A 16148-nucleotide genomic window follows, 5' to 3' on the forward strand; every position below is an offset into this window, starting at 1 on the left:
CCCTCACAGAAAACCAGGAAGACACTGTGCCTGGGGCGTCCCAGGGCTAAGCACGAGGATGGCGAGGTGCGGACTGCAGCTTTGGTGTCTGTGTGAATGAGTGGCCAGAGGGCAGTAGTGGGCTTCTTCTTCTAATTTTTTTTTTTTTTTGAGACAGAGTCTGGGTCTGTCGCACAGGCTAGAGTGCAGTGGTGCGATCTTGGCTCACTACAACCTCCACCTCCCGAGTTCAAGCAATTCTCCTGCCTCAGCCTCCTGAGTAACTGGGATTATAGGCACGTGCCACCACACCTGGCTAATTTTTTTGTATTTTTAGTGAAGATGGGGTTTCACCATGTTGGCCAGGCTGGTCTCGAACTCCTGACCTCGAGTGATCCTGCTTTGGCCTCCCAAGGTGCTGAGATTATAGGCATGAGCCACCATGCACGGCCTCTAATTTAAACAAAGCTTAAATCATTCCCTCTTTTCTTCAACTTCAGTTCAGACCCCAAATTTCCCTAACTTCAAGGCCAAGTGATCATTTAAAGAGTCAGAGAATTGAGTGCAAAGAAATGAAACAGCAAGGCAACCACATGGACTCAGTGCTTGCTGCCTGCTCAGCGGGAGGCGTTTTCAAGGCATGGTTAGCCTCTCTGGTTAAGGCTTGGTTATGGCCTCCTCTTGGTTGACTCCAGACTGCCTCTTCCACTGTCCCATCCCCAGACAAGCTACTCTTATAGAAAATGAAGATGCTCACAGATGTCTCCCACTGGCTCCCTGATGGGGCAGCCACCAACCACAGCTCAAAGACTACATCTGAGCTCATGCCCTGAGAGGTTTTGGTTTACAAAGCAAGGCAAGGTTGCCAGCTCCTTCTCTAGGACTGGACTTGGAGGATTTTTTCTCCGAGTTTGTGGTGCTACCCCTCAAATTCTCTCTCAAGTTTCCTTAGGGCCCAGGGAACTCTACCCAAACTCTGGAGGCCACAGGCTGGGTGGAGTGGGCCTAAGACCTGACTGAGTAGGTCAGGATGGGACCTTTCCGTGCTGAGTCCTGCCTGCCAGTCTCTGCCTCTCCTTAGAAGCTAAAGGAGAAGGATGCTTTAGGGGGAGCTCGTGTTTTAAATACAACTCAACTCTTCTTCCTGGCTGGAGTCCATGTCTCCTAACTGAGAGTCTCCAGATTGGCATTTAAGAGGAAAGCAAGAGAAAACTTAGAGAAAATGTCAGCAGGAACTTAAAGCTTCAGGATTGGCCACAGCCCCTCTGGGCTGGCCTGGCACTGCGGGAAACCATTGCTTGGGAAGCTCTGGAGCACCCTCCCTCCAGAGGATGGCCAGCAGGGAGGCCCAGGCTGGGCCTAAGTGAAAGAGAGTTGCCATGCTGCTCTGAGAGGCCAGAACTAGGCTGGCATCTGCCACCTCTCCCTGCAGCAAGTCTGGAGAGAGGACGCAGTCAGGCTCAAGGGAGGGCACATGACCACAGCAGGCAGATGCCAACCCAGCCCGGTTTGCAGCCCAGCCTTGACACTAGACCAACACTTGGATCTCTGTGAGCCTACCCTGTGTCTGGGACCTGCACACCCCAGACACGGCACAGCCGCCTTCTGGAAGTCAAGGCTGGGAAGACTGCAGGGAGGCTACAGAGCGGAGGTCTAGCAGAACAGACTCCAGAGGAGTCTGATGGGAGGCACGAGGGAAGGGGAGCGAAGAAGGACTCAAAAGCAACATTGTCAGCCTTCTAAACCAAATCCTACACATGCTGCCAGCCTAACTACTGTGGGGACAAGAACCAGCAAAGAGAACCGAGAAGCAGGGCTGCTGTGCCCAGGAACGAGGGAACAGGGACAGGGATGGAGCTTGTCTTTAGCCCATGCAGACTGAGGCCACTGCAGCTCTGAGCCTCGCTGAAGGCCGCAAGCCAGCGTCCTGCTAATCTGTAGAAACGGCAGTGTTTCTTGGCAGCCCCAGTGCTCTCTAATCCCCTCACACAGAGTGACCCTGGGGCAAGGCACTTGAGCAGCTCTGGCTGACAAAGGGGGGTCCGAGCTCCTGCTTATTTCAGTGATCTGCCATTGAGGGGAACTTCTGCCAAACAGACACATTAGCTAGAAAGCAGCACAACGGAGTGAAGCGGATTTATTTTGGCCAGCCCTGCAAGGACCTGTGAGCAGGGGCCTCAGAGCTTGGGTGGTGGGGGTATGAAAGCAGCAGAAAGCATAATCTTTCTTAAACACGGCTTTCATCACATCACTCGCCTGACCAAGCGCCTACAAGGACTCTCTATTGCTAAGGGATCAGAGCTAAACGCCTCCGTCTGGCACCCTGCACCCTCCATCAGCTGCCAATCCCCTCGCCCTTAATTTCCCACATTAACTAGAGGCCACCAGAGTCTGAGGCTGCAAAGCATCATTTATCTTAAGCTATTTCACCTTTCTATGTCTTGGTTTTTTCATCTCTAAAATGGGAGAAGAATAGAACCACCTCTCAGGATGTGGGCGATTAGACGAGGTAAAGCACAGAGGGTATTAGACCCAGGACATGCCTATGGAATGGTGGCCCTGGTACTACAGCAAAACATCACTCACAGCAGCAGCAGCCAGCATAAAGCCCTGTGAGTTGATGCTCACCTATTCCACTTTTCTAGGGCATTCGAGCAACCAGAAAGAACAGAGAGTAGCATGGTAGTACTATAGCCAACTAAGTCCGTCTGTAAACTCCAACTGGATTGCCCAGGGAGTAGGTGGTGGCTGTTGAAGGGATTACCTGATAATCTGGACTGGTTAAGAGACTCCTGCTGTCACCCACCATGCTCCCATTCCCATCCCTCCTCCTTCACCTGTGCAGACCCAGCCTGGGAATTTTCGACGGGCACACTCAGGGTAAATTCTCAAAGAATAATACTCCCTACGCCTCACAGGGTTGTTTCAAGGGTCAAGAGAAACAAACCTGTAAACTCTAAAGCGCTCAACAAAATGGTGGTGTTTGGCTTTGTCAATTACTCACCGCAGCACCAGCAGGGCCAGTCCGTCCTCTTTCACCTGGCAGACCACGAGGACCCTGGAACACACACCAGAACAGCCTAAGCACGAGTTGGCTTCACAGTGCTCAGAGTGACCATTTCTACTGGAAGGCTCTTCACAGATACCAGAGGAGAGAGAGGGAGGATGCACACACCCAGGAAACCAAGGCCCTTCTGAAGGTGCTGCCTCTCTGACTAGCCAGGACTCTCAGATCACACCTAGCAGTGTTCTGCCCAGGCAGAACAAATGAATGTTCCTTTTGCTACTTATTGGGAACCTTGTTACAGTCACACCTTGCTCCTTGCAGTAGATGAGCTTGACAAAATGTTGACAATCAACAGAATTTTTTTAAACGGAAGCATCTTTAGTGTGTTAACATGGCTATTTTAAGGAAATGGCGAAATCTCAAATCATCTATCTAATTCATTTTGCTTTTTACTCACAATCACATGAAATCTACAACACTGAATATGAACTTTGCACAAAGGGGGCTCTTTGCAGCCATGTGATAGTCTGAAGGGTCTCTGGTAAGCCTTCCTGGAGGGTGTCCATACTTACCATTGGGCCCGGAGAACCATTCTCGCCGGGGGAACCACTCTCACCCTGGAAAAATGACACAGAGAATCAGTGTCTGGGACCCATTCTCAGCCCCCAGAAAACTCCTAGGGAAGATACCAAAAGCCCTGATCATCTCAGCTCAGACTGACACAAACTTCAGTGCGAGCACTGTCCCTCCTGTGAGGGACAGTGCCCCGAGCTCTCCAGGCCTGCTGTTGGCCCATCAGGATGTAGGGCTGGTGTTCCAAGCCAAGGCCATTCTGACAAGCTAGCTCTACTGAGCTCCTCAGCATCTTCCTGGCTAGGAAGACGGGCTCCTTATTGTCTCCCTCTTCCCCATCCCACTGCACTTTCTGGCATCTCACCTTCACACCAGGGGCGCCCGCCTCTCCCTTAGCACCGTCCAGGCCCGGATAACCCTAGGGAACAAGAGAAAATGTTCAATCACACTTCTGGGAAGCCCAAGTTGGAAGAAATGCACACGCTCCAAAGTGCTCTTCTGTCCCCCCAGGCATCTCTTCCTTCCTGCCTCCTCACCCGTGATACTTACTCTGTGACCTTTGACACCAGGAAGGCCTGGGGTTCCTGGGAAGCCGCGAGCACCCTGCAATCCAAAGTGGAGATGTTCAGGGTACAGAGTAAAACAACAGGGTGAGCTGCCCTGGGCTGCAGGAGGGCCTCCAGCTCCCTTGGGCTACCAGGGTGTTGACCAGGACATCATCTGGAATCCTCACACTTGGACACTTGGACAGCAAGTTCAGTAAAACCCAGATCACGGCTCCCCGTACCCCCCATTTATGCAAAGTGGTATAAATAACAACTGCCCAGCCTCCCTCGTGGGAGCCTGAGTGGGGATCACAAACATGGTCATGGTAAATATAGGGGCTACTGGTGTTTCATCTCAGAAGTGACCTCATTGAACTGGATGTGCTGGGTTTAAGGCCACAGGAAAGATGACACTAGGAAAGATACCTGAGGCTGGGAAAGGTGGCATTTACCTGAGGACCTGGTGGACCTCTTTCACCAGCTTTTCCAGGTTTTCCAGCTTCGCCCTGATGGGAGAGAGAGATACCCCAGCTTCCTCAGAGACCCAGTAGCATAGTGGGGGCACCCCAGAGGGCTTCCCTCCTTCCGGCCATCCATGCCTTTGCCCACTGGCTCACTCATCTCCCTCACTTCTTTCAGACTCCACATCCCTGGGTGCCTTTCATGGGTCATGATTTCTTCTTTTGGGTACATGCATGGCCCATGGGCAAGCTCCTCTGTCCTCACCAGCCTTCAACTTCCCCTGAGAGGCTTTTTCTCTCCTCTTGGGCTCTGCCGACTGGACACACTCTCCCTAACCTCGAGAGACTTTTACTGTCTAATGTTATTCACAAAAATAGCCCAAGAGTGCCAATTCTTGTGTCTTCATTTCGTTTGCATCCTTTGTAGATATCCTGACTCAGGCTGAGCTTTTTCTAACTCATTTACAATTAAGATAATGCTGAGTTGTTGAACATTTTTTTCTTTGTTTTTCCTTCTCTACATCTCTGCCTTGTGCTTTTTTTTTTTTTTTCTCCCTTCTCTCATTTCTCAATTTCCCTTCCTAGGGCTAATGATGTTTTAATTATTTCCCTTCCCCTTGGATCCAAAGCAGTCTCCAGGGAACTTTCCAGCACAGACACAGTGGCCATATAGATAGGAGATGGCGTCAGGGTTTGGGAATGCTCAGTCTTGCTCTTCAGGACACCCCCACCCTGGGTGCCTCCCCGTCACTCCCCCAAGCACACACCCTCTCCAGACCCTTTCAAAGGAGGCAGCAGCTCCTCATTTGTCTACTCATGTATACTCACATCATCACCAGGCTTTCCAGGGGGACCAGGAGGACCACGGGGACCCATGGGACCCTACAAACAAAGGAAGAGAGTTTAAGAGATGGTTAGAGCAGGAAGACACCTAAGCAGTGGACAAAACTTTGAGATTGTAGTTTTGGAAGCCAGTTCTCCTACAAAGAAGAAAGATGGAAAGGTCAAAGCAAAGGTGCAGAGATCACATTGGAAGGCAGCAGACAGCACAGGCTGGGGTGACCCAGAAAGGGTGCTGTTAGGACAGTCCCTGGTGGTCCTTGCCACACTGGGCTCTCTGTCAGAGTTCCTCCACAGTTAGGAAGTTGACATCTGGATTTCCTTGGGGCCACCAATTGTGGGAAAGAGCTGGGCAAAGCCTGGGAGGGACAGCAGCTGTGGTCCCAGTGGTCTATTATTAGAGGCCCCCCAGGAGAGGGGACAGGCTGTGCCAGTACTCACAGAGACGCCAGGTTCACCAGGTTCACCAGGATTGCCTTGAAATCCTTGAGGCCCCTAAAAAGTAAAATGAGGACACCAGGTCACCCCCAATAAACTGCTAAAACATCATAGCACTTGGCAATCATCTGCAACACGAGGGAGGGGAAAAGACTTGCAGATACTTACGGGAGCACCTGCAGGGCCTGGAGGTCCTCGAGGTCCCATGGGGCCCTGCATTGGAACAGAAAATGAGGGGTTTACTGGACATGCTTCCCCAGCGGCCTCCAGTGTGCCATCTTCTCCCAGCCAACAGCCCAGACAAAGGACAAGAAGTTACTCTGTGGGCAGGGGGCCTAGAGTGGCTGCTCCCTGTCATTTCCCACTCCCCACGCAACAGTGTATTTTTATTTATAGGCACCATTTGGACAGAAAAGCTGGCCTTGCTTTCTCCTGGACAGCAGCCATGTTTACTAAAGTCTGAGTTTCATTTAGCATGTGCCAAGTCAGAGCTGCAGGGCTGAGATTTCCTGCTGGAAGTCTGTGGATGCTGGAGAACAGTAGCTGCTGTCTGCATTCTTCAGTTCTCATTCCAAGAGCAATAGCAACTGGCCTTCTAACAGATCAGCCTATATGCATCTCTCCATCTTCATTCTTCTTAGTCACTCCAGCGCATCATTAAAAGTGGCATCCATTGCCATTAAAAACCAAATGCTTTGGGCTAGCTGAATGGGAGGTTACATAACTATGCAGAAGAGCTGCTCTAAGCAATTATCTGCAAAGCAGAGGTTGTCAGACTCTCTGGCTCTGCTAAGGGCCACCTCCTACCATTTTGGCTGCAAAGAACTGGTGTCTTTTCTTACCATTGGTCCTTGCATTACTCCCAACTGAGCACCACCGGCCTTGTCATCAAATCCTCCAGCCATCTGGGCAGCAAAGTTCTGCAAAGAAACCCAACATTAGGAGGTTGAAAGGCCTTAGGTCTTCCCTACTTGGCTAGGTAAGCCCTATCTGAGAGAAAGAACTCTACTGAGATAAACTCTGATAGTTGGAGACTAACCTATCATTGATCAGAATTAGCCTGGAAAATAATTTTGGGAATGAATTATTAGATGACAGTGGCAAAATCATTTCCCTGGAAGAGAAAGTGTTATTTGGAGAAGTATCAGTTCCTTGCATTTCATTTTATAAAATTATTTTTATGTTCTAAAATATGACAGATATTATTTAACATATGTTGAGAAACATAACTAAACCTTCTAAGGGTGTTCCTTATTCTTTAAGACTTTAATGCCTAGCAAAGGACTAAAATCAAAAGTGTTAGGATATTTCAGCAAGCGATGGAGTAGGCATCTGTGAGCCCATTTACGTTTAAGAATTTCAAACACAGCAAATGTCAAAATAGCAAACCTGCAAAATCTAGGCAATCATATAATTTGTTGATTGGTTTGATTCCAAAATTGACTTTAGCCACACACCTTCACTCAGTGGAGCTCTTTCATGAGAGTAAATAGTTGCTTGGAATGTACTTGGCAAGGACCAATAATAAATGTCTTCCAAGGACAGTGGTCACTCTTCTTCCAGAGAAACACAAATGCCCAGTCATTCTTCCTCCTAACCCTTACACCCACCCCCAGAATCAACCACATGGTACAGATGCCAGGAAGCCAGGTAACTGAAGACCTTCTTTATAGAATCCCAGTTAGTGAAAAACGCCAGCCCTTAGCGCCACAGTCTCATCCCTAATATGTGACTCTACTAAATTATAGGCCTGAGGGCAAAGCCCATGGGCAGGCTATGTACACACTGCTGGCAGCCCTGGGAGCCATCCAGGTAAGTGCAAGTAGCAATTTAAAAGCCACATTACTGGAGGGACAGCCTGAAGGAAGGGGAAGTAAGGATACTTACTCCACCAAGACCAGGGGGGCCAGGGGGGCCAGGAGGACCAGGGGGGCCAGGATTTCCAGGGGTCCCAGGTTCTCCATCTCTGCCACGAGGTCCAGGTGCACCCTTGGCAGAAAGAGAAAAAGGCATCAATGGGAAGCAGTGTTTCTCCAAGAGTTATCTGTCCCTGGGCTGCTGTTTAAGAGGTAGCCAGTCTCTTAAAGACACGGTGGGCCCTTGGGGGATCTGGGAGGTCCACCAGGGTCAAGCAGCCTCACTTTTTACTCACTTTTTCACCTTTGTCACCACGATCCCCTCTGGGTCCTTGTTCCCCTGCAGGTCCCTGAAGGTGAAGAACACGGTAAGATGACAGCAAGGCCGGGAGCCTGCAGATCAGTACGTCGTGTGCAGCGAGGAAGGGACAGAGAAACTGATTTCTCCCTCTCTTACCTGAGGCCCAGGGGGTCCTTTGGGTCCTACAATCTGTGAGAGAGAGCCCCACAGGATGGTGAGTTAGAGGAAAGCACAAGGAAATGATCCATTTAGAGCAGCAGATGCAACACCAGACGAATAATTTGTACTTACATCCTTGATGTCTCCAGGTTCTCCTTTCTGTCCCTGAAACATGAAACATTCACAGGATTAAGCTGAGTAAGCCCATAAGCCCCTAGTCTGAAACCCTGCCAGCAGCCCCTGTGTTGAGGTGCCCTCTGAAACAGATACCTTCTGATGTCTGAAAAATCACAGACTGGATTTGCATAGCATTGCTTTTGAAGCAGGAAATATAAAGGCAAAAAAATATATATGAAAAAGGAAAAAGAAGAAAGTCCTTACCTTTGGTCCTGGTTGCCCTGTGAAGGAAAAGAGAGAGAGAGAGAGAGAGAGAGAGAGAGAGAGAGAGAGAGAGAGAAAGAATCTTGAGATGGAAAAGTATCAATTCTTGTCACTCAAACACTCATTAGACCAAACAAGTAAAACGACACAACCAAGGAAGGCAGCGGCTTCCTGTAACTCTACTGAACCCCTCTGTTGGGGTGTTAGGTTCACTGTGGCCCTGGGGCTGCTGAGGACCCACGAGGAATGGAAGTGACCCAGACTTTGTTATTCAAAAAGCAGGCAGCGTGCAAAAGAAAGGAGCGAGGACAGCACAAAAAGGCAATGAAGAGCTCAAGATCTAATCAGTCACGAGAAGAAGAGCACAGATTCAGTCTCTCTTCCCCCCCACAGGGTAGGAAGCCCTTCCCGAACCCCAGACCCTCCCAGAGGAAGAGTTAGGTACTTAGAAAGGTCTTACATTAGAGCGGGGTCTCCTTGAAGCAAGCACAAATAAAAACACAAAAACAGCAAGGCATATGAGTTATGAAGAGCATCAGAGCATCACAGCCTGTGCCATCCCCGGTCAATAACACCTCCCTTACAGTAGCAGCAAAATAGTAAAGGCAATCAACACTTCACTCACATGGGTCCTTCAGAAAGGATCTGGGAATTTGTACCATTAAGGAGCCAGTGTTGGTGAAGTGTTAAGGAAAGGCAACTTCTCACTTCCCTTGCCACTGCCTTCTCTACTTGAGCAGGAAGGGGACAGCAAGGACTACCAAAAAAAAAAAAAAAAAAAAACTAGACAAGTGTCCTCACTCACTCTGCAGGGAGATAGAACATTTGTATAAATGCTGGGAAGGGGTCCCTTGTACATATATCATCTGCCAGCACTGAATCTAACTGAGAATTTATGACCACCCACCACAATACAGGCATGTGGGGCTCTGTCTCCACCCTTCCCCACTAGAACTCCCAAACTCCAATTAATTTACTTCTTAATTGGCGGTCAACTCCAAGAAAGGTAATAGCAAAAAGGAAACTATCACCAGTGTTCCATAACTCAAAGAGAAGCCTGGCCCTGCTGTCTTCCCACTAGCTGGCAGAACTTTCTCCACACTGAAGACCACATACATGGAAGTCTTCTAAGGAGAAGACAAGGTGTCGCTGGCAGAGGAGGAATTAATTCATGGATTGGCGAGACAGATCATTTGATGTCCATAGTGGCTCTAGTAATTTGCAGAGACGATTTCAGAGAGGACATTTTTTGTGGAATCACATCTGTCCTTCATGTGTCTTGGAAGCACTTTTTTTTGGAGATGCTGGGCAAAGAAGGACTCCTCTAGTGTCTCAGCCTCCCTCAGTTTCAACCTGCAAGTGAGAAGTAGCCTTCCTTTCTACCCCAGCTGCTGGGTCCCATGGATAACCAGCCCCTCTGCTTTGCAGAGATGACCAGCATCTATGGGAGCGTGTTTGCTATGCTTGCAAGTAATTTATTTATGTTGAACAGGAAATAAATAAATTACAACCACTGGCAGTGGCGAGGTCAGTTGGGCAGATGGGGCAGCACTCTCCGAAGGGGATCTCGGGGCTGAGGCAGTCTTTCACGTCTTCACAGATTATGTCGTCGCAGAGGACAGTCCCAGTGTCACAGACACAGATCCGGCAGGGCTCTGGCTTCCACACATCCTTATCATTATACCTCTGCCCATCCTGCACACAGCTGCCAGCCTCCTCTGCACCAAGGGTGGGGAGGGAGAAGCAGAGAGCCAAGGGAAGGAGGGGGTGGGGAGCCAGAGAGAAAAAGAGAGAGGTTGCAGTCAACTTGACAGAATTCAAATGCTGAAGAATGTAGGCTGGAGCCACCTGGACATAAAGAACTTAAAAATTGTTTTTCTAAATCATCATTGATTCTTCCGTGTATTCAACAAATATCTATTATGTACCTTGCACCATGCTGTCTATTCACCAGTGAAAATTTTGACCCAGCAATGAAGGTGGAGTGTTACTATACTATATTCTCTTCACCCACATAATAATGGTGAGACCAGGTGATGGGGTGGTTAGAGGGTGAGCAGAAGGGGGGAGATGAGATATTCTGAATGGGAACTTTGGGACTGTAAAAAGAAAGGAGACAGGAAAATGGTGAGTCCTCCCCTCCCCAAGCCCAGGAGCAGAGAAGTCTTCTTTCTTCTGCCTTCCTCTAGGAATTATAGGATTTGCTAAATACAATTGACAGCTAAAATTCAGAGGGAATGTAGAAAATTCTACCTACAAAAATTGAAATCTATGAGCAGCCAGGCTCCAAAAATGTGTATGTAAGGGAAGGGGTGAAAATAGAAGCTATTAGAATTAGGATCTTGTCTCATTCTTTAAACCATATTAGAATTAGGACCAATTTGGGGACAGGGGTAGGTAGACCCACTCAAACAATACACTTGGGGCTTGGGCAGGCTAATAAACTGCTTAGGAGGCACAGGGGGCCAAAGCATCCCCAGTTCTGACCTACAGTAGCCCTGCCTGGAGAGGCCCTGCCTCCATCTGACAGCACCGCAATTTGGGGAGCAGGGGTCCTTGAATACCTGGCTAGGGCTAAGATTGGCCAGTCCAGGCCTGGCCTCCTCCACGAATGTAGAGGAAGAATAGCAGGGACTAGTCCCCTCCACCAGCGCCCTGCCGTATGGAATTCCTGCTGCAAATGAAACCTGTGCTGACAAGAAGAGCACTCCTTAGCAGCCAAGGGCTGTAGAGCCCGCACCACGTGCTAGGGAGCGCCCAGCGCTGTTTTTCTCATCAAAATCCCCAAGGCAATGGCAGCAGCAGGGGATGAATAATAGGAAAGAGCCACAAACCCAGAGGGCGGAGAAAGAAACGAGGCTGTCCACTGCTCTTTAGGGAGAGTGAAAATCTAAAGATAAACTTTCCTTTTTTCTTTTCCACTAGAAGAAATCCGCCTCGCCTTTGGGCAGGATAATCACGGGAGGGTGAGGAGGGATCCCAGGGAAAATACGGTTGCTGGGACACACCCACCGTTAAAATAGCTGGAGCAGCAGAATGCAGGCGGTGAGGAAGGTGTGGGAGCAGGGGCGTCGGTTAATGCGCTCCAGCCAGGACTAAGGAAGAGCCCACCCTCACCCGTGAGGACCCAGGGAGGAGGGGAGGAAATGCTGGGAGAGGGGCCACTCCCCGTGCGGATCAGATTTCCCGGGAAGGGCGGCCCGGGATGCGCGGGCGCAGGGGCGGGGCCAGGCTGCGCTGGGAGTAAGAGCCTCTGGGTGACTCTGTGGCTGCGGCTCTGGACACTGCTCGCTAACAGACACTGAGAGTGAAAAGTGGGATTAAATGACTGCCCCAGAAAGGAGCCAGCGCGTAACCGGATCCCCTAGGTGTGGACGGAGGAGCCCAGCACCACCATAATTGCTGCTCCAAAACGGCTGCCGATAGCATCCCGGCGCGCCTGATCCGGTTCCCCTCATTACCGCAGGGCCGTATAAGTGATTCTTTGTGGCAAGCCAATTAAAAAGCTACCTCTTTCGGGGAACTGTTTTTGCTTCACCGCCGCTCTGCGAAGGGCTGGAGCCAGGAGGTGGCGGCGGGTGGGCACAGGAGGGCATTGTGGGAGAGGGGGTCGGGGAGTCGGAGAGAACCCACCGGACCTCGCCTCTCATGAATGAAGCTTTTCTCGAGCGCACACAGAGCCCGATTCACAGGTCTCCGCGAGGAACCAGTTTAAATAAATACGGGCAGCGTTTCAGCCCCATCTGGAAGCCATCGCTGCCAATCTCCCAACGCAAACAAGCCTCACAAAGGAGGATTGAGATCTCTCCCCCGAGCCAGGGGCACTTTCGGAGTCGAGGGCTCTGAAATGCAGATGAGGGTCAAAGACGCCGCAGCCAATAAGTTTCTCAAACTCGTGGAAAGATGGGGAGGAGGGGTGTGGCCGAGCTCTAGGTTTCTGACATTCCTGACGTCCATGCAGACTGCGCATTTCCCCACGTCACATTTTTGGGTCCGCTGACCCCAGGCGGGGGGATTACAAAGGTGGGATGCTCCAGGGAGCAAAATCAGCCTCTAGGATGCAGAATCACACTTCCTCTGGGAGGAGGAAGAGCGACTGGAAGGTTTGGGCCCGAGGAGCTGTGTAATCTGCTCCCTCCCGGCAAAGAGGCGGCGGTGAGAGCGCTCTACCGCTTAAGCAAGCGACCCTAACACAGGATGGAGAATTTGATAATTATTTTAAAGTCACCCAGCTAATCCCATTGCGCACTAAAGCAGGGATCAGTCAAGAAGACAGCTTTGTGGGCGTATGCTTTGCAAATTTAGCGCAAAAATACGGTCAGTCTGAGTCCAGGCCACGTATGAACAGGCTGTATTCCTCAAATGCCCAGGAGCGCGCCTCCAGCTTAGCGCACTACCGGGTCACCCGGCCAGAGTCTCCTGCTCCCGGCTCCTCGCAGCTGCGCCGCAGGATCCAGCCCTGCCCTCGCCGCGCTAATGAACTGAAAGCCCGCCTGGGCCCGCAGCCTTCTAGGCCATCTCTGGAGAGAGACTGGTAGCAGGAGAGGGCCTACAGAGCCTCGAAGGCAGAGAGCTTTAATTCCCCCCACCGAAGAGTTTCCCTCCGCGATTGATTTACAATCTGTAACATACAAAGACAGGGCTGGAATCCCAGCCGTCGGAAACGTGCCCAAACACGTGGAGAAAAAAAAAATCCTCCCTACCTAATACACTTTCCAGGCTTCGTTTGTCCTGAATATAATCCCAGACAGTGGACCTTACCAAAGGAGGCAGTAGAAAGGTGCAGTCCCAACAGCCTTTGGACCCGACTACAGCAGCCGTCTCTAACTATACAGGTTGAAATAGTTGTAGCAATGGTTGCAATCGACCAGCCTGCCCCCCTTCTCACACACACACACACACACACACACACACACACACCCCAGAGCCTGGCTTGGTAAGTTCCAGGAACTTAGAAAAGTAACTCATTGTAGTACCTCGGGGCAGGGGGAATGGGGTAAGACCGCGGGGAGAGGGCGCTATTTTCGGGGGCATTTGAGAAGCACGGTCTGGTTGGAATGTTATCGCCTTTCAGATGGCCTCTCCTACTGGAAGTTTCTGTACCCTTTATCAGAAGAGAGGCGCGCGCGAACGAGGGAAGTCGAGATGAGCGCGAGGGCTGCACCTTGCTCCGGGGCCAGCTGGGAGGGGGAGGGTACCCAAGGGAGTCGCTGAGGTCTCAGAGGGCCTCTCCAAAGCCGTTGTTTGTGGCCTGGGATTTCAGCCCACCAGTGTCAGAGTGCTAGTGCCCTTTGTTTAACTCTCCTTTGAGCCCACCAGTCACCAAGCCCTGGGCAGGCTGCGAAGTCAACCCTTGGGCGTTTGCTTGCTCCCTCGCTCTCGCTCTCTTTCCTACTTCTAAGTTCGATGAGTTGAGATTTGTTTTTGCTGAACTCGAAGTGCTTCGAAGAGGCGAGCTGTGTGCATGTGCGCCTAATTATCAAAGCTGGTTTCTATCTGTGCGCAAACTTCTTCGAGCCAACACTTTGCAAGTTCGGTATTCTAGCGCAACGTAGGAACCTGCAAATGCCTGCAAATACTTCCAACCGCGATGGGCACCGAGGACCCTGGGACAGAGTCCTTGACTCGCAGAACTCCGCTCAATGAACTCCTGCGTGTCTTGTGCCTAAGTGTGCGCGCTACTACCCCGGGAGCCGTTTTAACCTGGACCCGCGGGGTCCAGACCTGGAGCGGGCCGGGGAGAAGGATGCTGAGGGATGTACGGAAGACAGGCAGGCAGGGGTGAGGGACGACTTACGGACATCCTGGCCCTGACACCGAAGGACAGCGGCGACGAGCAGCGTCAGCAGCACCAGCGTCTGGGGAGCCCCGAGGCGGATCATGGCTCACCGCGGGGCCTGGCGGAGCCGGGCCCGGGCGGAGCGCAGCGAGGCGGCAAGAGCACGGCGCGGGTCCGGGTCTCTACCGCGCCCTCATGCAGGAGGCCCTTGGAGGAGGAGGAGGAGGCGGGAGACCCGGCAGCCCAGCAGCGCTCTGCGTCTTCTCCCCGCCGCGGCGCCCGTTATATGCGCCCGGCCCCTTTCGAGGCTGGCGAACTAGCCCAAACCGCGGGCCTCCCCCGGCCCCCCGCTGGGCTGTAACCTGAGACCCCCGCCCCCGGAGCCCGCCTGGGCGCTGCCAGTGCCCGCACCTGCCCAGGCCTGGACCCCCCTCTCCGAGAGTCACGCTTCCCGCCCCCCACCCCTAGTGCACCGAGTGGCCTGATCGGGCGGGGCGCGGAGTCGGTCCCTGCCCCCTCAACCCCGGACTGCGGCGCTGCACCCCTCTGACCACAAGCGGGAAGGGGGGCCTCCGGCCCCTCCCCTCGGAGTTCTGCCGGAGTTGGAGGGGAGGGGGGTGTTTGCAGAGGCGCAGGCCCTGAGCCTAGACCAAGGACGGAAAAGACCTGGGAGGGAGGAGGGAAAGCGGTAGAAAGGAGCAGCGGAGTGAGAGGGGGCACCGCATCGGGCGTTTGGGAGGGGGGAACAGGGAGGAGCCCACAGAGTTGTCCAGAGTCCTAAATCTTGGAGACAGGCTCGCTGAGCCAGGTCTGAAGGGTTGCCCCGACCTATCTTTTAGCCCTTTCCCACAGTACCTGGTCCCCAGACTCCCACCTGGACGCTCTCAGCGCCTGCCCTCCGCCCCTCCCCCATCCAGCTCTGCGATGAAAGCCTCCTCTGGAGCCCAGGCCGAAGCTGGCCTGAGCCGACCGCCAGGAAAGGAGCCGGTGTGTTACTGCACAGAAGGAGACCTGTGTGAAGGTGTGGGGGGCAGGGGCAGGCCCTTGGGAAGGGGACTGAGGCAGCTACAGAGGACGGAGGGAGCCGAGGCTAAACGGTGCAAGCAGCTTGCTGTGGGGGGACTGTCTAGCTCCAGGCTCAGACGTGGTGTCTGCTCTTCCTGGCTGGGGTCCGGGAGTCCCCCGGGGAGTGGGCACTGCCGGCCGGGGTAGAGTAGCTTTGGCCAGGGACGGTTGGTCACTGCTGCGGCCCTGGCCAGGGATGGGGAGGCGGATCCAGCTGGCGAGTTCTGTGAGCCGGGGACAAGCGCCAGAATTTCCCAGTCGGTCCCCTGGCCCTCCGCTTCCCACCTCACCTCACCTTCCCCGATGAGCGCTCTTCCTCACCTTAGCCAAACTGCCTTCTCTCCAGGGCTTAACTAGTCTCTTCTCTTGATATCCTGGTCTCCTTTGATACCAGGCAGGAAACGTCCCCAAACAGACCTTCCTCTTGAGTGATATGAAAGAACTTTAGGCAAAATGAAACTCAGAATTTGGGGTATGACTCAACCAGAACTTCTGCCCTCATGGGCAGTTTGGTTTTTCTGGGGCTTTCCTCCTAGAAACTGAGAGCACTTGGAAGAATCTACTTCCGGGCCTTAGGCTTCCACCAGGGGCCCTGGGACCCCATCCCTCACCTATCGTGCTTTGACGCTTGGCCTGGTAGAGGCTGGAGTTGCAAGAGGGCTGGCTGGAAAGGGAAAGAACTCATTGTTGAAAGAAGTGCCTCCCTGCTTTGTCTGGATGGAGATGGGGAAGAATTCAACCACTGTTTCCAGCATCTCCCCTGC

At 52.2% G+C, this 16148-nt stretch overlaps 1 protein-coding gene across 3 annotated transcripts in view; it reads right to left on the bottom strand.

Annotated features, from left to right (window-relative positions):
• Window positions 1-14654, bottom strand: part of COL2A1 (collagen type II alpha 1 chain) — a 31467-nt gene extending 16813 nt beyond the window's left edge. Inside the window, exons 1-16 of one of the 3 annotated variants that reach the window (XM_032248432.1) lie at window positions 14338-14654; window positions 10052-10258; window positions 8541-8557; window positions 8292-8324; window positions 8157-8189; window positions 7996-8049; window positions 7731-7832; window positions 6686-6763; window positions 6012-6056; window positions 5847-5900; window positions 5394-5447; window positions 4557-4610; window positions 4109-4162; window positions 3924-3977; window positions 3559-3603; window positions 2984-3037 (exon numbers count right to left, since the gene is read on the bottom strand). In XM_032248432.1, coding sequence (XP_032104323.1) covers window positions 2984-3037; window positions 3559-3603; window positions 3924-3977; window positions 4109-4162; window positions 4557-4610; window positions 5394-5447; window positions 5847-5900; window positions 6012-6056; window positions 6686-6763; window positions 7731-7832; window positions 7996-8049; window positions 8157-8189; window positions 8292-8324; window positions 8541-8557; window positions 10052-10258; window positions 14338-14422 — 1023 coding nt within the window. In that variant the 5' untranslated portion in view covers window positions 14423-14654. Of the gene's footprint in view, window positions 1-2983; window positions 3038-3558; window positions 3604-3923; window positions 3978-4108; window positions 4163-4556; window positions 4611-5393; window positions 5448-5846; window positions 5901-6011; window positions 6057-6685; window positions 6764-7730; window positions 7833-7995; window positions 8050-8156; window positions 8190-8291; window positions 8325-8540; window positions 8558-10048; window positions 10259-14337 lie in introns of all 3 variants that reach the window. The other 2 variants (XM_032248431.1, XM_032248433.1) reach the window with 2 other exon arrangements.
• Between the last annotated feature and the right edge of the window lie 1494 nt (window positions 14655-16148).

This window comes from Sapajus apella, unplaced genomic scaffold (assembly GCF_009761245.1).
Source record: "Sapajus apella isolate SASKATOON/1434 unplaced genomic scaffold, GSC_monkey_1.0 scaffold66, whole genome shotgun sequence".
Taxonomy (NCBI): Eukaryota; Metazoa; Chordata; class Mammalia; order Primates; family Cebidae; genus Sapajus; species Sapajus apella.